The following is a 24,920-nucleotide window of genomic DNA, read 5'->3' as shown; positions in this document are numbered from 1 at the left end:
AGAAATTGATTTCTGTGCAGAGAGCTGTGTGCTCTCTGCAGTGTCTTGCTCCAGCACTATTGCTCTGGTAATCACACGCTGCTGCCTCTTTGCCTTTCTCTCTCTTTCTGTCTATTTGTTGTGCAAAGATTGATTGGGAGACACGGAGGATTCAAATTGCAATATTTGTTGTTATTTCACCTTTCCAATTATATTCTGTTGAATATGTAAATAGTTCATCTGTAGTTCTGAGTGTATGAATGTGCTGAAGCAGTCTGTGAGGAAGGCTTCCAGAGGGATGGATGCTTGTACCTTTGTTCTCCTATAGACCTGTAAGAGCTGACTCAGTTAAGGGATTCCAAATGCAGATGAGAATTCTCCCTGCTTCAGCAAAGCCACCTAAGCTAGTTCTCAACACAAGATCTAAAGATGGGAAAATATTTCAAGCTTTTAATGCCAAAATTATGTAAAAGCTGAAAAGTGAAATGATGAGTGATTAAGCATCCTTGCTTTGGTTTCCTTCTTTTAGGCATAAGAACCTTTTGTCAGGTCTCATTAATGTGAGTCATTTCTTAACAAGACAAAAATACCTGAGGTCAAGTAATGACAACATTAAAGTTGAAACCCACTTTTAGATCTTCCTCCTTTGAATAAGAATAAGAAACAAGGTCTTTAATTGTCATGAAATGGTCACACACATTGTTTCTTGATAAAATACAGCTTCAGCTTGTCTGATGAGTTATGTATGTACTTGACTTTTTTCTAGTATTTCTTGTTATTCTTACATTGGTATCATTCTTATGACTCATTTATCATCATCATCAGTGCTAAGAAGTTGTTGGAATGTCAGCTTGTGGGGATCAAGGCCCTTGAGGTTCTCTGGAACCATAACTTGGCATTTGTACATGGAGAAAAACTTCTGAATGGGAAAAACTCAAGGTAGACCTGATTTCAAATCATGCTAGTGCTCAGGGTATAGAGGGGAAAAAAGATCTGTTGGTAGATCACAGCTGTGTTTTATTGTCCCAGGCTGCTGCAATAGACGTAGGAAGGAAACTGTAGGATGGATCCTCCTGGAAGACTTTCAAAATCTGACAGGACAAAGTCCTAAGCAAATAAGTCTAACATTAAGGTTAACCCTTCTTTAACAGAAGTTTAGGTTAGAGAACTGCCCTCATTCTCCTCACACCAAGGTCTCTGAAACTAAGTTTTTCTATGATTTTATGAATTCAAGTCCTGGTTGCATTTAAACATTTTTGCAAGGCAGCTCCTCGTTAGGACATCAGCTCTAGCCCATGAATGAAGCCCTGTTTTTTAACTGCCTTTAATGCTTTGGATAGCACAGCAAGTGAGCATACATTTATTCTCCTCTTCATTACTCTCTCCCCCATGCTAGCATTTCACCACTCAACATACAATTCAACTTGGCTTGGACTGGAGGCAAATGATGACTTCTCGTGTGTGTTCTGGAAGGTGCCCAGGCAGCAGGGAGAAGACCATGTCTGACAGCCTAAGGTGCATTTCCCAGCTGTGGAGAAAGGCAGCTGAGATGGGAATGCTCAAGCAGGGGGTCAGGAATCATTGGAGATCACTGATTGCAGCTCCCAAATTCAGCACCTCTTAACTTCTGTCCTGAAGGTGTGGGACTCTCTCCCTCCATCTTGGAGTGGAGAAAGGGAAGAAGCAGCTGTGCCATGTGGTCTTATTTGAAATACAGAGGGAGGGAGGTAATAGGGTAGGTTCCTTGCAATTGAAGAGCCTAGAGTTGCTGAACCCAGGATTTTCCTAGAACAGCCTTGCAGTACAGGTACCTCAGCTTCCATTGGCTTGTGTTTGTATGTGCTTCAGAGAATATTTAATCAAGGAAAGAACTGTCCCTCACCTCAGTCCCCATTAATTTAATGCAAGAATCCATCATTTTAACAGAAACTTTATTTGTGCACATGGAAGACTTTGCCTTTCATAACAGGAAGATCATAGAAGGGGAGAAATTGTCAGAACTGATGGTGAAGAATTAACTGTTTGCTGAGTTTATTTGTGCACTGATGCTTTTCTTCTATTCAGCGTCTTCCTCCTTTTCCACCCATGGCTAAGGAGAAATACAGATAAAAAGTGAAGACAATGTAAAACAAAACTGGAAAATACACAGACTATACAAGAATTGGCCACAAACCTTCCCAGGTCAGAAACCAAACCTGTTATTGTTTGAGAGACACTTTTTGAAATTAAGAAAATCAATTCTGTCTCCAAGGCTCTTCCTAACCCCACAGGATCCTACTAACACAATTAGCATCCTTACTGATGCTTTCAGGTATAGACTGAAGGCTCTCTCATAATTTGGTTTGTTTTATCTGGGTGTGGGTTGCATTAACCTGGCAGAGGGATGAGGGAGATTTCTGTTGTTCTCTGCTTTGAGCTGGTGAGTGCAGGCAGATTCCTGTGGTTTTGACACAGTGAATTTCCTTTAAAAGAAAGAAAGCTTAGCTGTTCTGAAAGGCCTCAAGAAGTAGACTAATGATTCCTGTCTGTCAGTCAGATAACTCCATTCTCATGGTTCACTGTTTTTTCCCAGTTTATATCTACTTCGTATGTTCAAATGTGGAGCTCTTGGTTTAATCTTAAACTTGTGATTGAAAAATAATTATTTAGCTGCCACGGTGGTGCTGATGAAAGCATAATCTAAAAGTCCATTTGCCTTTTTTTTTCCTGTCACTCTCTTTTGTATTTCTGGCTGCTGTCCACTCATACCTTTGCAAGTTTGTTGCATAGTTTTTTCCACTAATTCCTCTGTTTCATCTTCCCACTGAGTTTAAAGAAACAAGCAGTAAAATAATTGTTTCAAGTAGAAAGCAGCCACTCCTCTTATTCGCATCTATTCATCTAGTACATGTGCAGTAAATGATCTGCAATACTGCTGACTGCTCAGAAGTAATTTGTTAATTCTTTATGGAGAGGACTCTCACTTACAGATGGACTGGACGGTGGAAGTTGTGCCACCTCTGGGAACTCCACCTCCGTGACATGAGGCCTCACTGGACATCGTGCTGGAAGCCCTGGATCCACCAGAGATCCCACTGCTGGTATAACCTGATGAGTGGGTTGTGCCTCTGGCACCTAGAAGAGTTACAAAGGACATGTTACAGACAAAAAAAACAGGGAGGAACCTTACAGGACAATTATAAACTACTGTTTTAAAACAATTCAAGGCTAGCATATGTATCAAAAGAGAAGGTGACTGCTGATTGCTTGACTTGTTCTGTCAGTGTACTGCTTTTCAGCTGCCACCTTGGGGAAAGGATATTATCAGTGCTGTTGTGGAGTTCCCAGAATGCAAAGAAAAATTATGGCTTTTGCACAGACTGTTTTTGATAAACCTGGATTTCTAAAATAGTTTCAGCACAAATTGCCTCTGCTGAAATTGCACTTTTCTGTGGAGCTGCTTGAGGACTGTGGAACAAACTTCTTTCTTAGTAGAAACTGGGAAAGTTGCCTAATTTCCTACTACTTTCCTAGTAAAAACTAGGAATTGCAGCACTTTCTGTTCCAAATGAGGAATATGTTCCTTTCCCTTCACTTTTCCCCACGTAAACCTGTAATAGATGCCTGTAAAATTCTGGTACAACAAGTTGTAGTAGCCAGTGGCCAATTTATATGTATATCCTCCTCTCAGTCTAAATAAACCCCGAACAAAACATTCCTTTGCAAACTCTTCTTCTCCTGGGAGAGGAGTAAAGCATTAGTGCTGACAAATGTTAGTGATAATGCTTAAAGCATTCCTGGAGGATGCTCAAATATTTTGGTGATGAGCTTGTTATAACATCTTCTGTAAAGTGACACTGAACAATACTCATGCCCCACTGCAGAATCAGCCGCTCCTTCGAGCATGTTTGTTCTGGGGGGAGGAAGGGTTACAGTCTCAATGAAAAGGTTAAGAAGATGTGTTTGGAGAGATTTCAGTGAGCACCTGCGGAAATGAAATCAGGCCCTTTTAGCTCTCAATCAGGCAAAGAATGTGTGGCAAGCTCTCCTGCTGCAGGGAGCCAAAGCTCACACCTGTCTTGGCAGTGTTACAGAGCTAGCATTTCCCACATGGATAAAAGCTCTTTTGGAGTATCTCCTGTCGGCATGGCTCAGGTTCCCTTGAGTCATGCAGACTTCTCTTCACCAAAATGGTGGTTTTCATTAAAGTCCACAGTTAACACAAAGGTTGCAAGAATAAAACTAGGTGTAGTTAAATGCTTATTTTTCTTCTGTTTCTTAATAAAGTTCTCAGCACACAGAGGGGTAGAAATCTTCAGTGTTTTAGCTTTGTGCTCTCTGTGAGGCATCTCCACTGAAGAGTTTGCCTCTAGTTATGAGTGTATTGTACCACCCTGATGTGTAAGACAGGGCAGCTTGTGCAGCTGACTAATGGCTAACATGACTAGAGTGAGCAACTGGCATCTCCTGCTTCCCAGGATTTCTGCTGCTAAGGCAGCGTGGTGCCTGAGAGCAGCTCTCCTCTCTGCTTTTCACTGTCTCTTTCCCCTCCTCTCCCGACTTTCATATTCTCTCCGTTGGCTGCTACTATCCCTTAAGTTCTTTCCTACTGAATATTCAATGAACACTGTGTTCAGCAACCTAAACTCACCGATCCAATCATACAAAGTGAAAACTAAAACAGTGCCTCACAGGAGTCACATGCAGTTTGTCTCTGAATGACCCTTATGTCACCTATTCCCTCACTGTCTAGAGGGCCTCACTCTATGAATAATACTGGCAGCAATGTAAATCATATCTTAAAACAAAAAAGTCAAACTTATTTCATTTCTGTCAAGCTTAACACACTTTTTGCTACTAAAAGATGCCCTGAATCTGGACCCTGGCTAGCTCACCTGGCCAACCAGCCATTTTATGGCTGGAAAACTCACATTCAGGTCCATCCTTCAGATTTCTACCTGCTAATTATGGAAGTAGTAGATCAGTGGTAGAACAATATGGCAGAGACACCCCCCCATAACCAACCTGCAGGTTGGCATACCTTGACACCTGGGACATGTGGGTCTGAGACCCTGAAGGCAAGAAAGGGTTTTGCAGTCTCTATCCAGGGTCAGAGAGCTAAATGCTGAGCTTCTGGGTGAGGCAGGGTTGCATGGGGCACCCTGTTCTGTGGAGTCATGCCTGTTCAGAGGATGCCTGCTGAATCAAGTCACAGGAGGTCTGGCAGGGAGAATGTCTTGTGCACAGATCCCATGGGATCTGAGGGTTAAACAAGTGCCAGGCTGGTGAGAGTCATCTGGTAAGGGACTGCTCCGTGCCAGCAGCAGAACAGCAAACACCTGCAGGGTTAGCTCATGTGAAAGGCAGCTATGCCCTTTTTAGTACTTAGATAGGGGATGTCAAGGATGTGTATATACATCTCCCTCATGAATTCATCTCTTAGACTACAACTCTCTCCTCTACAGAGTGTATAAGGTTTTAGGAGTTCTCACTGTATGGCTGTGTGTGTTAACAAACAAGAGCAAAGGAAATCTTATAATTTTTATGAAATGTAGCAACACAGCTCATGCTCTTGCATAAGTGCATCATTGCTTGTTGCCACCATGACTTTTCATATTATTGATGATTCCTGGCAAAATGGAGAGATAGCACAAACTTCAAGTCAACACTGTCCAAAACCTCATGAATAGCACATATGTATATGTTCACTCATGCATAGTGTGTACACACACAGAAAACATCCCCAATAATATCCCACTCATAGCACACAGTTAATAGCACACAGAGGAATCTCCTTTCTTCAATACCTTATAGGAATTGGAGAGAAGAGATTATTTGGCAAGCTCATTTCCAAGGAACAACAGCTGTCTGATTCTATGTGTCATCCTATGATCCTGATGTCTGATGCACAAAGCCACAAAACCACACACACAGTCACACACAGAACTGCTCATACCCAATTCCTGGAGAGTAGAAGTGTAGCCTCCAGAAGGCACACCTCCCCCAGAGGCTCTGGCTTCTTGGGACATCAGTGATGAAGCAAGGGACCCTGCTGAGATGCCAGAGGGAGTGAACCCAGCGTTGCGGACGTTCTGGTCAGCCATGCTGCTTCCTGCTGGAGAGAATTCCAGCCCAGAGACTGCTCAGCCCATCTTTTTATACACTCTCCAGGTGCCAGTGAGGAAACGAAACTGCTGCCATGATAAGGAAGAATAGAAACTGAAACTGATCCTCAGGCAGAAAACGAAACTGAACTTTGTCAATAGTTCATTGCTGTTGCCAGGATGGAATTTAGGCAAAACAAATAATTTCCTCTTGTGATACTAAAACAAATTTCTAGTGCATGACTCATTGTTTGGCAACTGATGCAGCTGAAAGCTTTGCTTCTTCACTGTTTTGCATTGCACTCTATTGCACTGAGTTGCATCTGTAGAAGGAGCTACCTTGTTTTAGGAATTCATACAACTCCAAAAAAAGTCATTAAAGTGGTGACATGCAGAAACTTCAGGGGGGTTGGTTATCACACCAAGAGTTCAGCTGTGGTATAGCTACCCCTGAAAACACAGAGCTGGAAATCAACCCAGCAAACAGTGGATGGTTGGAATTAATTTCTATATGGAAGGAATTGGGAAGAGACCTTGTGTTGTATGAGCAGATGGACACAGATGCTTTGCTCTTCTTCATGCAAGTCCCTCTAAAGCAGAGCCTCTGCCTTTAATGGACAGGCTTTTGCAAATGGCACACATGCCTTTTCTTAGCCAGGAGTTTAAACAAGACTCATTAAAAATCCATGGACCTCCCTTAGATAAATAAGAATATCTGATTAGGTCACATTACCACAGGAATGGGGAAATACACAGAATAAAATTATAGTGTTTTCACAGTAGTGTGATATCTATATCTTGTACATGGTGGGTTACAGAGCGAAGGATATGAAGTCTGTTCCTCTTCTTATATGTGCTATTTATCTGAGCAGTGGAATATCTGGCCCACATACTCCTAAGAAGCAGTGATCTTTTGACTCTTTTCTTTCATTCAACTTTTCTTTAATTCATAAATGTTAGTTTTCTTTAATTCTAATGTCAGTTGTTTTTGTTTTCTACTCTGCTTGCATTAGGTCTTCTGTAATTATGAGGTATCTTTAACCCCAAAAGTTCTCAGATTCCTTATTTATAATTTTAATTATTTAATGTTATAAAATATCTAAAGTTGAGGCTTAAATGCAAGTAAAATTCCACATAAGAATAGGACAGTGAATGTTGCAGGACTTCTTCAAAGTCCAAATAAAACTAAAAATGTCAGTTTCTTTGTACATATTGCTGTAGATCCCTCCCTCAAAAGTGGTAAAATCTTTTAGTGTTTTGTTAATATTATTTATTTAATGTTGAGAACAGCCTGTTAGGAAATGATGGTAAAATCTGGCAAAGCCATGGAGAATGAAGGCTTTACAAGCTGCAGAGACTCTATATGAGGTGGCATTTTACTCAGTCCTAAAACACAAATCATGATGGATACACACAAAATTGTTTAACCAAATATAATTAAAACTAGATGTAATAAAAGTTTTGTTGCAAAAAAAAAGTGTCCAAAGGTAATTCATATTGTCAGAGACATCAGAAAATAAGCAAGGAAAGAATAAATTGCTAGAAGTCTTATAAAAATAAGATCAATAAACTCAGTGTAAGAAGGAAAGGGAAGCCACAGGAGGGAATCAAGAGAAGCCTTGGACTTGCCTCTACAAACTTGCCAGGTGATTTGGACTCTTGGTTCAATCTTTATTTTTTTTTCTGCTTTGTTTTACTGGCATTTATAGTTAGAAAGGGTAACTTCCAAGATGTTAGCCAAGTGTAGTTAATGTTCAACTGTGTTTTCAAGGAGACTGGCACAGAAGCAGTCAGGCAGTTGTAAGTTCTTTTTGGACTATTTGCCAAAATGCAAGCAGTGATATTTTAAGGGCTAAATAGATGCAACTTCTAGTTAAAGTATGGAAAGGAAAAAAAAAAAACCAACCAAAACCATTAGGTTTTTATCACAGTTCTTGGCATTATAACAGTAAATTGTACCTGGGAGGATATCAGGGTAAGTTAGCCTCCCCCATTCCAGAAACTAAAAATCATAGAGGAGGAGGATGGTGTGAGCTGACCTGAAAAGCATCTAGTGGCACTTCTAAGCCTGAAAGACCAGAGTCAAAGCCATGAATACCAAGAATGTGACTGCCCTTATTTCCAGTGTCACTAAAATTTCAGTAGCATTAGGTGCTGGAGAACTTAAACATAGAGCTAGCAGTTTAAATCTGAGTTCAAATGAAACCTATAGGTGTCAAAAATCTAACCTATGTGCTCTTTGAAAGGAATTGGAAAGCCAGAGGCTGGATTGGAAGTACTCACACTGAAAATTTCAGTGGTGGCCATTCTTCTTAAATTAAAAAGGGGGGGGGGGGGGGGGGCGGGGAAGGAAAATTAAGCTAAGCTATGAAAACATAAAAAAAACCAATGCAATCAGATGTGCAGGCAACTCTTCTAAATTTTGCTTGGAAGGACCTTCATCTCTTGTGTTTTTGGATACAAACTGTTGTGTCTCTTTAGCATGTTTTCCCTGCAGTCCCCACTAGTGTGACACTTAGAAATATTTACCTCACAGTGAAGCTGGGCAGCTGATCAGACACATTAATCTCTGCTTTTGGTAGTCACCTTTTTTATTTCAATAACATTTTCATTGAAGTCACTTTTTCATAAACACTTTCCCATAAACCTCTGTTTCAAAAGAGATTATTCAAACAGTTTTTAAACAATTAATCTTTCAAAGGGTCTAATTGAAGGAAATAAACCTGTGGAGAATCTGACTGAACCAAAGATCTCCAGCATCCAAGATTATCTATCTGTCACCCTCTGACCTATTTTCTTTACACTATTTTTTAATTTTTGTAGCAATTATAGTGTATATGGATAATACCTATTAGCATATTTATGGTCATTGCTTCATATTTATTGTCTGCACAACTCATTAATCTTCATCTAGTGTGTGAGGCTGACAGCTCAATCTATTTTGCAATCTCTGGGCAGCAGCCATATCCAAAAAGCTTTTGTTTCCCTGTAAATAAACTGTGTTCAGGACCAGAGGACAATACTACATCATGCAGTGATTGACACAAGCCATGGCTGCTAATCAAAAGTAGATTTTATTACCAGCTGAGTCAAGTGCATTATGGGGGCATTGTTCTAGTGCTGTCAGGGCAAGAGCATACGTAGCCAGTCACCTTCTCAAGATGGGTTGATTGTTCTCCAAGATTAGGCAGAGTTGCCTTATTATCCATCCCAGACAACAAGGCATCTCACCCAAACAGACGCCTTTACAGAAACTGCCTGTACATTGAATTGATTTGAATTGCTAATGCATAATCTGTCCAGCACAGATGTGCAATGAATATTTGGATGTTGTTTTGCATGTCAGTTGAGAAGACTGAATGATGAGGTGATGATCGTTCAGTGATGGGTACTGGACATTTGCCAACAATTGAGTTTGAGCACTTTCCCTGACAGTAATCAGATCAGCTTCCAAAACGTCTTTTCTTCATTTCACTGACAATTTATGTTAGAAGATAATGCAACTCTCTCACAGTTAACACAGTTGGCAGCAATTTGCATTTTTTTCATATAATTAAATTTTTCATTTCACCCAAGAAGAAACACATGCAAGCAGCGTATAACTGATACAGATATTCCAAGACACTTCCAAAGTATCTCCACCAGAATAAGAGGCCATCTAGATAGGCCAAAAATGGCAAAACTCCTCACAATACAGGTAGCACTAGTTTTATTAATTATAAAGCCACATTTGCTGTGAAAAAATAGCAATCTTGTATCAAGATTTATTAAGCAATGTTTCCCAAAAATACAGTTAATGATATCACATTTAACATATGACCATTGTCATGCTTAGGGTTGGTCAGCAAACACAATTATCTGATTTTAAAATTCTCAGTGTCGGTGAGGATTGATGTAGTGTAAAATAAGAACAGAAAAGAATCCCAAAAGACTGATATTATGATATCAAGGGACTGATATGAGCTCACACAGTGGCATCACATGATTAATGTGAAAGAGGTTTTATGTAGTTATAATCATAGAATCATACAGAAACTTAGGTTGGGAGGAAGCTCTGGAGATCATCCAGTCCAGCCATGGAATGATCCTGTTATTTGCTCAGAGACACACTTGGTTGAATTGAAAGTGTCCCCATGGATGGTGATTCCACATCTTCTCTGTGGAATTTTGTCCATTATTTGACTACTCATACAGTGAATTCTTTTCCTGGTATATCTAGTCAGAATTCTGCTGATTATTGCTTCCAAGGAGATGCTTAATCTTCTTCATATTCCTCATTATTAAAACCCTACCATTAGGCTATAAGTAGCTAAAAAGGTATTGTTAGCTTACAAAATTAGAGGATTGTAGGGACACTTCTCTGATATCCAAGAAATTTTACCTTCTAACTTTATTTAAGTATGTGTCTAGTGAATCTCTAATCATATAACCAATCACTTTTCCTCAGAAATAAATACTAATGTTTCTCAAGAACTTCTACAGCCCTTTTTAGGATATATATCAATTATTGCACGGTTTTTATCTGTCTTTCAAAGGTAGAGATGAGTACTCATGAGTGTGTAATATAAGGAAGAATCACTTCCTTTAATTTATCAGTCTTCTACTAGCCAAATTTACTATAGTTGGGAAAAGACTGTGAAGTGCTTGACCCAGAAGTTTTACAGCCAAGATCAAAAAGAAGTTTGCAGGCAAGTTATATAATATTTTCATACCTCATTCTTTTTCAGGATTAGGCTGTCTATATATCATTTGGATTTTTATTATCATTTTCATCTCCTGAAAGCAAGATATCATCATCTCTGCATTACAGAGGAAACAATGCACAAAGTTGCACTAGTGGCTTTTTGGGGGCAGAATATTCTAGTTTTTGAAGTTTTAATTTTGTATGCTATTAAAAAGAGAAGTAAACACATTTAACATCTACATGCACTGCATACTCACATCAACTGAAATTCTACAGAATTTCCAGCTAGAGATCCAGAAAAAAAGCCTTTGAATAAGTAGTCTGATAAGACTAAATTCAGGACTTAAATGGAGTTAGGTGATAAAAATTTTATTAATGTCCACTTTGCACATCCAAATTTCAGCTGGTACTCCTCAGAGCTTCCTCCAACTGGATCATACCCCTCAGTGGCAACTCTGCTTTTGATCTCAATGTTATGTTGGAGAGCACAGTCACTGTTGACATTCTAGTTTATGCCAGGACTCTATTCCATAGTCCAAACATATGAAATGGGACCCTGCTCAAAGCAGACTCTGCAAAAGAGGGAGTAGTCCTGCCTCAAATGCTCAAGCTCCTAGGATTCCTCCAGGTCAGGACTCAGCCCTACAAGAGCAGGCCCATAGGAACCAGGAGCAGAAGCACCACTCAAACATGGAGTTATGTCCCATTTGTTATTTTCCTTCAAGGAAGTCTTCATTACATTTTCCTTCACACTGATTCTTTAATTTCCCTGACCTGCCACATGCCTTTGACAGACTGATATGGATGCTTAGGCATCATTCTCAAGGCTCTAGGGACAGAGGTACTTGAAAGATGCCATGGAATGGCCAGTGCTAATGTTCAGAGTGAAGAAATATTCTTGTTCCAAAAAAAAATTTAACATAAGCCATTATTCCTGCAGGTTTAAATGTCATGCGTTAAAAAACATGGAAAGTTGCTTCAGCTAAAAAAATAAATAACAGCAGCAGGGTCTTCAATTTTTTGAGCCTGAAAACAGAGGTAAAGATGAATTGTTCCTTTATATATTGTTCTGTAAAACAAAGTGCATACATAAGTGACAAAACTGTCATCTGCCAAGTTAGAGTTCCTTTGACCTTGAAGTTGCTGTCTTCCCATGCACAGTTATACAACAAAACCTCAGAGTACAGGAATACAGACGATTCTAGCCTCTGGGAAGGATAAGAGTCTCAGTTCATACAGTCTTCAAGATGTATAGACTTTAGGGAAAATTTTAAGTCTTTTTGAAATCTAAGAAGCAAGTTCATGAAGAGAACAGACCAAGTACACAAGCCACTAATAAGTTATACCCCCTCTCTCAAAGGAATATAAGATGATATGTTTTTCTGGAAGAAATTTGTTGAAACAAAAAATAAAATGTGAAGTAATAGGATTCATGGTGAAATTCCTATTATTAACAACACTGAGTTCTCACTGTTGTACAAATATAACAACAATTGGTGCTTTAGTAAAGCCACTTCAAAACAGATAATCTGCAAACTTCAAGCAAGTCTATGTAAGTGTGGGCACCTTTTCTAGTTCACAGATCCCACAGTGTGTGCTCCAGGGAAAGTGCTGAGCAGTCCAGGACAGCTCTGATCCAGCAGATCCCAGGGCAGCCTGGTGGGTTCAGTCCACACAGAAGCTGCTGGCAGAGGAAGGAGGAGGAAAAGGAGTCTGTGGTGCCCACCATCCCTAGTCCAAGCCAGAGGACATGAATTCTGTGATGGTGTCAGCTTACATGACTTGCCAGATCTCTTCCTGATGTCCCAGGCTGCAGCTGCTGCATCCAAGGACTGCACTCCAACCATGTGAGTCTGTGGTCAGCATCGCAGGGTCCAAGGAACAGAAACAAATGAATGTTTCCAGAAATGAAAGGACAAGTCTTGTCAGAAGTTGAGCACAGAGAGCTTAAAATAATGGAATTTTCCTTGCCTGCATTTTGAAGGGAATATTATTTTCCTGTTCCAGGAGATTTTAGAGGCCATGTGTAGTATGCTACTCAGGCATTATGTTAATTAGCATAGCATAAGCATTTAATACAGACAAAGAGGTTCAAACATTAATACAAGTGAGTACCTATGTAAGCATGAGTGCTGGAAATGCTTTTATGGTGCTTTAAAAAGCAATTATTGACAAAGTGATCAATCTATTACATAGGCAAGGGCTCTAAAGACCAGATGGCCTGATTTACTTCTCAGTTCCAGCTGCAAGATGCATGGACAGGTTTCAGACCATGCTTAAAAGGACTGAGAGGCTTCCTTGGAAGAGCAATGAGTGGCTTCTTCTTTTAGATTCTTCTAGGCCTTAACAGCCTGTTTCAATTAAGAGAAACCTCTTATTTTCTGTTTATTGGAAAGTTTTTGCATCTAGATGATGTTTGAATTTGGCATTAATGTTCTGGTTTGAGAATGCAGGCTACAAATAAATGTAATATAGCATCTGAGATATTGTAAAGGGTAAAGCAGCATGAGTAAGGATGAACTACAGTAAGAAAAGCACACAGTGAAAGCCCTTTCTGCAAAGATCACATCCTCTTGGCATCCACACCTAAGCATGTGAAGTATAGGAAAGCAATCAGCACTACTGAACGTGGATTTGCCAAGGGCATATTGTCTGTGGTCAACTTGACCCCTCCCTTTGCCAAAATGCCTGGTATCCCAAGTGCCATGGAAGCTCTTTTAACAGAAAGAAAATAAAATTTGTCAAAAAACACCAGCTGTTTGTAAAAAAGCTTGCAACTGTAAACAAAACAAAAAAACTTCCTAATGTCTACAGCATTTAGGGAAACATGTCTGTCCATGGATAAATGCCTTGAAGCAATAGTGCCTTCAGCAATTAGGTAACTTTCTTCATAACAGAGAAGCTTAAAATCTTCTAAATATCACCCATTTATGACAACAGGATGCAAGCCTTATGGAAATGTTCATCAAGCAGATCTAAATCCTTGTGGCTAGTTCTTAAATGGAAAAGAAAGTGCTTCCCTATTTATAATGCTAAAGCTTCTGGGCAAGACAGAGTGAAAGACTTAAATTAAATGTCAAATCATGAGGTACTAACAATAAATAATGAAGAGATTTCTGTTGCTTGTGGTGGCTGCAGACAAGACACTAGATAAACTATTTACTGCAGGTAAGTTGAACAGTCCTAGATAGATCACTCTGTCCTAGATAGATTGTCTGTGTTTTTGTTACTTGGACGAGTGAGCAGACTGGTGTGAGCCTGTGCTGCCCACATCTCAGGGATTTTATGGCCCCAGACCTTGTCTGTACTGTAAAGTAGCTGCAAGTGTGCCAGGATTTCAAGAGCAATTCCCTCTCATCCTTTCTCCTTACACAGTATAGACCCACCTGGTGCACTCACTGCCCCTACATGTCTGCATTGTGTGTGATGATGAGAGGGGCTACAAGGATGATACCCTGTAGTGTGGTTCATCTCCACCATTCAGGCAGACATTATTCTGGAAAATAACAGGCTGCTGGACCGATTAATTGAAAGAGGTCACAGTATCCTCCAAGTACAGTATGTGACTGAGAGGTGGGAAAAAGGTGGAATTTTCCCCGTTTGCACTTTGACACCATGGTCTAGTTATACCTACATCTGTCTCTCTCTTACCATTACCTCTCCTTTGTGCCAAGGTCCACGCTTGTTGGCTTGTTTTATTAAAACACTGGTATGCCATTAGAACACTGAAGTTGCTTCTTGGGCTCCAGAATCTGCACAGAACCCCCAATCCTGAAGACAGACCATTGAGTAACTCTTTATTCCCCACATCAGAGTGATATTTAGGAAGGTGTCTCTATGTAAAAGCCATGGAATTTCAGGTTAAATATCAGCAGCTATTCTAAGTAAATGAGAGAATTGGACATGCCTACAAAATGCCAATGAAGCTGCTGAGAGTAGTTTGTGCCATTGGAAAAAGCAGAATAAATGTATAGCATTTGCTGGCTCTTCTTTGGTACAGAGGAATAGGACTTGAAATCTTATTTGTTCCACAAGATTTTGACACTTGTCAGTTCCTGCCATGGTTATGTCACAACTCATGTGAAAGTGAGTTTCATCAGCTTAAATGAGATGTCGTCTGAAAGTCTATGGATAACTTTCTGGCTGGAGGCCCACTTCCATCCATTTCTCCTGCTCTTTTCCTCTGTAGGGGTTGAAATACTCCTTGCAATTAGCAAAGGAAGTCTGTTATGGAAGGAATACAAGCAACATTTCAAAGCTGAAAAACCGATTTTATTCTTCTTGTCCTTGTCCGCCAAGACCAGCACCAAGCACAATAAAATGGCCAATCTGAGTATTTTGGGGAGCTGAGAGTTTCCAATGTGAACTTAGTTACTTTGTTCACCTTGTAAAGGCCTGGAGTGAGCATGGTGTAGCCTGTCATTTTAAAGGAATATTGGGAATCAATTGCTTGGCCTTTTATGCATCGATGTTTAACAGCGCAAGTTCTAAGGTGAACTTTGAACCCAGAATCACTATGGTGGACCAAAGATGTAGAGTCCTATGGAAAGGAGACACATGAAAACTACTGTTGGAATAGATCAAACTTAGATCCTGCCTTAGTTTTATCCAATTAATGCTCTTAAGGTTGTGTTGTTTTTTTTTTTTAACTCACTGAAAGTACAGCCTTTGTTATTTGTTTTAATCAACTTTCTATTGCTCTTGTAAATAACCTTGATCTTTGTCTGAGTGAGAGAATCTGATAAGAAGGGGTCTTAAAGGAGAAAGGTGAAAACTAGATGAATCCTGCAGGCAAGAGAGAGGAGATTTGAGTTAAGTTGTAGAAGGAGTTGATCTTCCTGCCTGTTTATCATCTGCTTATAACCCAGAGGAATTTCCATCCAAGCAGCTGTAATACAGCAGTGACTGGGTACTGGTATCTGAACACCAGGGATCTTTTTTCCCAAATTCATACCATGGTCACTGGAAGACGTCTCATTGCGGATTTAATCTTTCTTTCACTCTTCTGTAGGGCTTTCACACACTCGTAAAAGAATAGCATCTCAATGCCACATACAATTACATGAAGCATTAATCACAACAGTTATCAACTTCTGCTCCTTTCTTCCTGCACATGTTGACCATGAAGGCCATTCTAGGATGAAACAGAGATGAGAACAGATTCCTGAGTATTTCGTAATAGGAAGGTGTCTCCTCACATTTAACAGTACAGAGGTAAAGAGATTGAGGAAACGAAACCAGACAAAAGCAAACAGTATTGCACACAGAGATAGGGAGTCAAGAGACAGCAAGCACAAGGTATCAATGCCAATATAACCTTTCTGGACTTGGGGTGTGGCTGCTTTCAGCACAGCAACAGCTTGGGTTTTGAGCAGTTTTTCCTCTCTTCTGAACAACTCCTCTGCAAGTTCTGAGCAATTACAAAATTGTTTACACATAAAAGATATTTAATGGTTGGCAACCCAAACTGGTGATATATCAGGTTCTAGATGAAGATATGAAGGGTATTACTGTGACAGCTGAGTTCATAAGAAGATCTATTACATATTTTCTTGAATCAGAATATATTTATCTACTTGGAATTTAGGTTGAAGAGGCTGTGCCTTCCTACAGTTCGTTAAAATAAATCATGTGCACCCAAATGTATATAGATTCTGATTCACATTACTGTAAAAAAAAAGATATATGATTTCTTGCATATCTCAGTATTATTTGTCCAAGTAACTTATTTAAGAAATGTGTGTGGTTTGGACCTGTTTTATGTCTGATTGAGAAAAATGCCTTTCAGGAGACTGTTTCAAGGAGAAAGCCACATTCTCTGGACAAAATAATATTTTTTTCTTGTTGAAAATCCTGCTTCTGTTAGGATTGCCTGTGAAAAATCCTGGTTTCACCTGGGTCTTGATTTGAAGAAGATCCTGGCACAGAGTGTTTTATTTCAGGCTTTTGCATATCCTTCTAATCCTTTTTATTAGCCATTTATTTTCATATTTTTGTAACTGCTTTGTGGTCTAGTGGATTTGCTTCTTCAAAATGGATCTTTCTTTGAAATTTGGTACTCTTCTGTGTACAGTAGACTCAGGATTCAGTGTCTCTCAACCTGTTATTAGGATTGGCAGAACAATGAATCATTTAATGGAAACTGCAAGGAGCAAATGAAACTGTGTCCTTTGCTCAACAAAAGATTTTTGCTTAAAATTACTTTTGGGGAAAATATTCATTCTTGGAACTAAAAAAATATTAAGGAAACTTCTAGAAGTAAAAGTACCAGGTTCTTTGCACTCTAAAGAAAGGAATGTTTATTCTTACTCATTCCTATCAGATTGACACGTTTTCTAATACTTCTGGACTGTTGTATATTAATTTTAAAAAATTTCACCTGTATTATTCCTTGTCTTTATTTTAGATGACCACAGCTGCTAGCTTTTTACATATTATGTTGTGGAGAACCTTTTCACCTGTATGAACCAGAGTGTATTTTAACTTAATTTAAACAGATATGCAATCAAAATCTCTTTCCCTTGTCAAATATGGAAGTTTGTTAGAGCTGCAGAGTTAGACCATGTTAGACAAATGGCAAGTGCCTTTACCCTCTGAAGAGAATATTGCAACCTTAGTTCTAATTGATATCTACTTCAGCCTCTAGAAATATTTCACTAACAACCCCCATAACCCCCAGATTCTAGGAACTGACTTTCCTTTAAGAATATATAGGCAGAAGACAACCTCACTGTGAGCATTTTTATCCCCATGGAGCACAGCCTGGACTGGACCTTCCTCACTCAAAAGGTCAACTCTCCACAGTGGGTCCATGTATACACAAAGTACTTTGAGACTTGACCACCCCAGATTATTTATGAAATGCAACAGGAAGGCAAGATGGGAAATTTTACCCTCTCACCTATCATGAACTTACAGATAGATCTAGTGATTAGAAATTCATAGATGAAAATTTTATTCACAGCAAATCACAAATTGGTATCTTAAGTTACAAGTGCCAATTTCTTGTCTTGAATTCCAACTAAAGTGTTAGAAGAATACTTCTATGCAGAAAATTAGACAGTGCTGGAATAGGTGACAAAGCACCCTCTCCTTTAAATATTGTTAAATCAGACATTGGTACTGGATGAGTGGAATATCCCCTCTCAGCAGAATTCTCTTATTATATTGCTTTTTATGTCAATGCATATATTTTTCCTTGGACAGGAACAGTTTCAGGAAGATAGTTGTCTATTTTCATGTTCTTCAAGCATTCTGTGTTGTTTTGGGTGGTCTCTTTAATTTTTCCATGGTTTGGGATTCTGCCAAAGGACAGAACAGTTCCACGTATGGATCAAGAATCAGATTAGATTTATGCTCTGTTTTTAGCAGGATCTGTCCAAAGCAAATGCTTATGTCCAGTGTTATTTGTGTGCTAATATATTTTCCAGCTCCTAATCACAATTATTGATGGAATGTCTAAGCAATTACTGCATTTGGACCATGACTTTTGCTGTATGCATGTTACAATCCACACTGAGTTGTGCTAGTGTGTATGTATGTTTTTCATTAAACCAAAAAAGTCAACAGCTACACAGCCGTGCCTTCACCCAGCTGATACAGTCATTCACCTGGAGCAAAGGCCAGTTTCTGGTTTCGTTTCTGCTAAGTTCAGAGCAGGGCAATAGCTATGCTCTGTAATTCACACATTTCCAGGTCTGCCCACTTCATGGCACATGGCTCCTGGTTCCCTGTTCCTTGGTGACCTTCCTGCTCCCTGGGCACACTATGCTGACTGAATCCAGACGTGTGAGAGGTACAAGAAAGGTTTGATGGGAGAGAAACTGAGATACTTGGGAAGAAGTTGCCCTGGATTTCTCTCTGACCTATTTGAATGAAGTTTCCTTTGTCAGCACGAACAGGGTTTCATTCTCCCTGACCACTGCTGAGCCCCCAATTAATTCAGTGGCTCCATATTCTGCACTGCTCTTGTAGGAACTCTGCTTGAGCCTCTCTCTTGGTGGGGCATCAAATGCCCTGCCAGACTCCAGTCACCAGGTCCCACCAAGATGTCCTTTGTCATGTTAGGCTTCTTGACTTTCAGTTTGTTAAGAAAACAGGGGTTAAAAGAGGTAAATGAAGGTGGTAAATGCTCTGTCTATTGCCAGGTGCTAAAATAGGGGCTCCAATGGGAGACAGATTCCAGCTAGGTTTCATGTTTCCACAGTTCTCTGTCCTCTTGTCCTGTGCTCCCTGAGGAGCTGATGGTCAGGATCTCTTCCTGCAGTCTATTGTTATGAGGTTTGTACTACACACAGCACCTTGTTCAGCTGTAGCTTTGTTTGCAGGGCTGATCTTGGGCCAGGCTGAAGATTTAAATGAGTAAATCAGACAAGATTTTTGTCTTTGTATAGCTTGCTATACAGTGTGGGAGTTCTGTGCATAATTGTGAGAGGGAAAGTTCATTTAATCCAAATATGTGTGTGTAGGTTATCTGAAGACCAATTTCCTCAAGACTGATTATCTTACATATGGGTTTTTAACTTAGCAACTTTTGCTCACCTTCTCCATGTAAAACCACTCCAAATGATTTCTATTTTGATTTTGTCAGTCATACTTTTTCTCTCTTTCAGTGCACAGAAATTGGAGTCATAAAGATACTATAATGTTAATAGAACTGTCTCAGAGTTCATGAGGTGAAACTTGTTGGTTGTCTCATATGACCAACAGTACAAAAATATGTAACCAACGCAATTAATCTTCAGCCTAGAATAATGGGCACTAAAGAACTGCACACCCATAAATCAATACAGACTAACCCCTAATTTATTTCTTTTTGGGTCACACATTCTACTTTCACCATAAAAGCAGATAAGGATAACTATAATTAAAATGCCTTTCCTTCTCTACTGTTTGTGTTAACATTCATGCTATTGAATATACCCCTTTCTTAATACTATATTTTTTCAGTATTCTACAGTTATTGTTTCATTAAAAATACCCCTGTGATACTAACTGTATAATAAATTACAATTCAAAATAAAACATCAGCCATTTCATCCATGAGAGAGAATAAAGCCATAATAAAAAATAATAAAGTTTACCAATATGATAATGTAGCATGAGGTTTTTATAGACTCCATGCAAATGTTAAAATCTATAAATTTTTTATATTGTGTAAAATTGTAAAAAATAGCAATGAAGGGGGAAGGGAAAGGGGAAAAGCAGCAGTGTCAGGTTGGCTTAATCACTAAATTTCCAGATTTCATTTTAGAATCTGAAAAAATAATGTATTAAAATATGCATATTAAATTATGTTTGTGGCCTATCTTATTGACTAGATTAAAAGTAAATTGAAGAAGCAAAACTCTGTCTTTGCACTTTCCAACCCACAGCATCGGTAGGTGAAGAAACTCTAAAGCCAAATCACCTTTCTCCTTGCCTCTCTTTGCTTACAACTAACACCCTGCACATACTTTGCCCTTATTTTCCCAATTATGCTTTTCTTTATTTGGCTTCTTTTTATTTATTTGGGGTGTAAGAGAAGGTAGCAGAATATGCAAATTTGGGGAGAAAGAAGAGAGAGAAAAGAGAAGAGAAGAGAAGAGAAGAGAAGAGAAGAGAAGAGAAGAGAAGAGAAGAGAAGAGAAGAGAAGAGAGAGAAGAGAAGAGAAGAGAAGAGAAGAGAAGAGAAGAGAAGAGAAGAGAAGAGAAGAGAAGAGAAGAGAAGAGAAGAGAAGAGAAGAGAAGAGAAGAGAAGAGAAGAGAAGAGAAGAGAAGAGAAGAGAAGAGAAGAGAAGAGAAGAGAAGAGAAGAGAAGAGAAGAGAAGAGAAGAGAGAAGAGGATCCTCCATTTTCTTTTTGTTGCATCATCTTTCACACCCACTGATGGGATTTGAGTTTAAAACTTTCATTCCCTTGTAGACTAATGATAACTCATTTAATAATACTAGTCCAATATTTAATATTTATTCTGACAGCTGATTGCACAAGGCACATGCAATTTGATTGTAAGAAAACTCTCTTTTTTTTTTTCTTTAAGTAAAGGAGAAGAGAGGAAAAAGTATGGATTTCTGGAACAAGTTCAAACCAGGTAAAAAAAATACTGTTTAATACCTCACCTTTTTGGAAACTCAACACTGAGTTGTTTTCCTGTAGTGTTGGTCTAGAGACAGTACAAAAACCACACTTGATACACTCTAGAACATGCTAACTTGTAGAATATGGGGGTACTTCCTATCCTCTCATGATGGCGCTGTTTCCATTTGATTGACAGGAAATTTGTCATTGACAAAAACATCCTAGATTCTGTGTCTGTAATCAAGATTCCTGCTGGATTTCCAGAAAAAGGAGGAGAGGAAGTAAAAAGGATAAAAGGCTACACTGTGATAAAATAAGGAATTGAGTGCCTGCACTTCTGAAATGAGAAGTCTCTTTCTTCTATAAGCCTAAAACTTTGTTTTCATGTGTGGGTCTTTAAAACAGCAGGGAAAGACCAGGTGGGATAAAGCTTTGAGTAACCAATTTTGGTTTGGTGGTGGGTGATTCTGCCCATGGCAGAGGGGTTAGAAGAAGATGATCTTTAATATCTCTTCAAACCCTAACCACTCTATGGTTCAATGACAGTAAGAGACTAGGTCAAGAGATGCTCAAGAGAACAGAAAAACATCCTCACAGTATCACAGAATAGTCTGAGTTGGAAGGGATCCACAAGGATCATTGAGTCTGACTCTTAAGTGAATGGCCCATGCAGGGATCAAACCCACGACCTTGACATTAGCACCCTGCTTTAATCAACTGAGCCAATCTCAGGACTATAAGAACGTAAAAACACCAGTCACAGCATAATCTGAAAACATTTAAGAACAATTACAGATTTATTTTCTTGATCTAACACTACCTTCACTGCCAGTATTCCACATTTTTTGTCAAAAAAAAGTATGGGACTTTCTGAACCTTCACAGGAGTCTGTCATTTCAAGGTGGCTTCAGCCTATCTGAGATCAACATGCCAGCAGTCAGGGTCCACCAGGTATCCCAGGAACTCCACCCTGTGCTGTTGGAAAGAGCTGATTTCTGGGGTTTGACATGGAGTCACCACTGCTGCAAGGGCCTCGGGATTTCCCTGGCATACCCTGTGTGCTTATTGAGTGATGGATGAAGATGCTGAGAATACAAGTACACAGTTACCAAGCAGACTGTGCAGAACATGTCCAGAACCACGGAAAGTGGTCAGAGTACAGGAGAGACCAAACAGCACCAGAAGATCCTCATAGTGACTGTATCTGGTTCAGAAAGCACTTGTCTGCTCATTCCCTTCTAGCATGCAGGAAGTGTGGACTTTCTTAGGGTTTGTCAGCTTCTTTTGATGATTCAAAACAGGCTTTTCCAGTGCCATGGCTCTTCTAGAGGTACCTGCTTGAAAGGGACCTCACTTCCCATGGGCATGAGAGGCACATGAAGCTCCTGAGGAAGAGTCATTCAACACATCCTGCCTTACTGTCCTGCCAAAGTCTTGGCTGGCATTTCATTACAGAAGCAGATGTCTCTGGGCCTTAGGGGATATACTGTGGCATAAGCAAACCAAAGCAGGAGCCATACCCCCATGACTTTTTCTTCAGAGAGATCACTCTCACAAATAGGAATTTGAAATCTGAGATAAACAGGACCTGGCTACCCAAGGTGCCTCTGAGGAGTGGCAGCGCACTCTTGAGGCAACAGAAGAACCAACAGTGGTGCTGGGCTACCACCAGAATACAACTGATAGCCCAAGTTCTGGGGTAGGCCAGCCCTAACCATCTCGTTTTGAGGGTCACAGACAGACATAGACTTTAAAGGGGCTTGCTTTCCACATCCAGTTTCCAGAGCCAAATGGTTTGTGTATTTATTGGCCAATTATTTCCCCTGATGGAGCTCCAGCACTCCAGTGCTTGGCCACTGCAGTTGTGGTCCCTCTGAAAACTTTAAATGAACTAAGTCATCTGGTTTTGCACCACATGGCCATTGTCTTCCACACACAGTCACAATCCACATTGTTCAGGAATATTACTACTGCTGATCATCTAATATCCCTTGGGATACATGCTACCTTGATAGGCTGCAAAGATTAGCCATATCTAACTAATAAATCCTAATGTAACTGTACAGTCCCCATTGAATGGTTCTGGAAGACCATAAAACTACGGAAAGGTTTGGGTTGAAAGGGACCTTTAAAGACTATGTTCAACCTTCCTTCAATGGGCAGGGATATCCCTTACTAGATCAGGTTTCTCAAGATGGAAAGCAAGACATCTTGAAGCAGCCTGCAGTGTTCTGCCACACTTCTACACAATGACCACAGCTTCCTGCAGGAATCTGAGCCTAGTCTGCAGCTGATAGGGAGCCTGAAGGCCAGGCTCCATGCAGTCAGCCTCAGGCTTGAGGTGGTCCAACCTGCCTGCCATGAAGCAGCAGGACTGGGGCTGCTCTGCATGGATGAGTGAAAAGCCAGGGAAGATCACATCACGGGACAATGACCTCACTGACCAGGGCACAGTAGCCAAGCAGGGCAGCCTGGTGACAGCAGCAGCTGTTGACAGCCACAGCAATCACCAGGTAAATGTGAGATGGCAGGTCAGGTCCAAGTGGAATCTATTAAACCCAGTGAACAGAAGCTGCAGGATATAGGACTAGGCACAAGCGTGCCAGCAGCACAGCTCAGGAAAGGGCTGGAGCCAAGGCTGGAGCAGAACTGGAGCTACCCCTGCAGTTATGCTGGCTAGTGTGCACCAGTGTGTCCCTTAAGGCTCCAGCTTAACTCCAGGGCAACTGAGAGAAGAGAATGTAACACACACTAAGCAAGCACAGGAATTGGCCCCAGCCACCTTATACCTTCTAAAGGGAACTTAAAGCCAAGGCCAAACATGCCTTGAGGGTGTTCATCTGACCACAGATCGTTTTCATGTCTCTTCTGGTCCTTCAGTCATCTATTGCCACACCCATGATGAAAAAGTTGTACAAAGATTTAGGAAAACTTTAAAGAGTCGGAAAGGAGCAGAAATGCAGGAACAGACTACAAGAGTATAGATTCAGGCTTGCCAGTTTTTTCTGATTGAACAGAAATGTAGGAAATAGGGCCTGTGAGACCATCTGCTCTCACAGTAACGAATAAAAATTAGAGTATTCCAACTTCTTGATTAAAGGACAAACTTTGTGGATTTTTGTTTGTTTTACTTCAAATAAAAGACTTATAAGTATACTGAGACCTTGGCTACAAGTACATTATATCAAGACCCTATACGGGTCTTGGCCCTAAGCAACAGAAAGAATGGTCTCTCTGTTGTGAAGTACTAATGTGGAAATGCTTGAAACTACCTTAAATAGAAATTGCAGAATTCAGACTATAAATTATATTTCATACCATACTACAAATTGTATTTTATAGGTAACACTGGATTTCATTGGATCTATTTTCACACTTAAAATTCAACTGTATGGATTATGTGTGTTATAACAAAACAGAACCACCAACTGATAAAGATGTGCTAGAAGAGAAGTAGGTGAACATAAAATATATTCCTTTCCTGAGACCAGCTTGGAAAAACTACCACAGTACTGTCACATGTACACTCACTGCATTACGAAAACATAAAGTTACCACTAAATTAGGCAAAATAAAATATCTATATTGCCTTGTCCAGATTAAGACCTTCTTTAGAAGTGTGATGCCCTCTAAAATGAAATGTTAAATATAAGGAAAATCATTTAAGTATCTACAAAGTAGAAATTCCCAAAGTAAAATTACATCTTCAAGCACTGCAGGTAATGAACAGAGATTTCAGCATTAACCTTTATGCCTGAGGTAGTCTGATATCCTTGGTGTTATTCCAGTCTCACTTCCACCTGCTCACACACCTCTATGCTTTTCTGACTACAGTGTGATGACACAATGCAATTGGACAAGCACAGTAAAAGGTCAGTAATTTAAAAACCGTACCATTGATACTCCTAACACTGCTGGGTTTTTGAAACATACAGTTGATTGGGCTGTGCAATTCTCTTTGTACTTCAGTTGAGACAGCCCATTTACTTCCAAATTACTGATGACCATTTAAAATACAAAAATATAAGGCTGTGTTTGTCTTATCTGGACAAATCCAAATTTTGTAAATTGAATCAGCCATTCCATACAGTATGAAATAAAACATACAGTAATTG

General features: G+C 39.8%; 1 protein-coding gene across 1 annotated transcript; it reads right to left on the bottom strand.

Moving 5' to 3' along the window:
* Positions 1-1,893: 1,893 nt before the first annotated feature.
* Positions 1,894-6,108, bottom strand: LOC306800264 (uncharacterized protein). Its single transcript, XM_079302217.1, has 3 exons — positions 5,915-6,108; positions 2,947-3,093; positions 1,894-2,068 (listed from the first exon to the last, which is right to left on the bottom strand). The coding sequence occupies exons 1-3, from the start codon at positions 6,060-6,062 to the stop codon at positions 2,040-2,042; spliced, it is 324 nt and encodes a 107-aa protein (XP_079158343.1). The 5' UTR covers positions 6,063-6,108; the 3' UTR covers positions 1,894-2,039.
* Positions 6,109-24,920: the final 18,812 nt, after the last annotated feature.

This window comes from Erithacus rubecula (assembly GCF_903797595.1).
Source record: "Erithacus rubecula genome assembly, chromosome: 3".
Classification (NCBI taxonomy): domain Eukaryota; kingdom Metazoa; phylum Chordata; class Aves; order Passeriformes; family Muscicapidae; genus Erithacus; species Erithacus rubecula.
This window is presented reverse-complemented; position numbering and strand designations above follow the sequence as displayed.

Bases quoted from the DNA above. Each gene is read 5' to 3' on its own strand.
- LOC306800264 (XM_079302217.1), bottom strand. From the start codon at position 6,062: ATGGCTGACCAGAACGTCCGCAACGCTGGGTTCACTCCCTCTGGCATC. The intron at 3,094-5,914 runs GTATGAGCAGTT...TAACTCTTCTAG, and splicing joins TTCTACTCTCCAGGAATTGG to GTGCCAGAGGCACAACCCAC. The intron at 2,069-2,946 runs GTAAGTGAGAGT...ATTTCTCCTTAG, and splicing joins TTCCACCGTCCAGTCCATCT to CCATGGGTGGAAAAGGAGGA.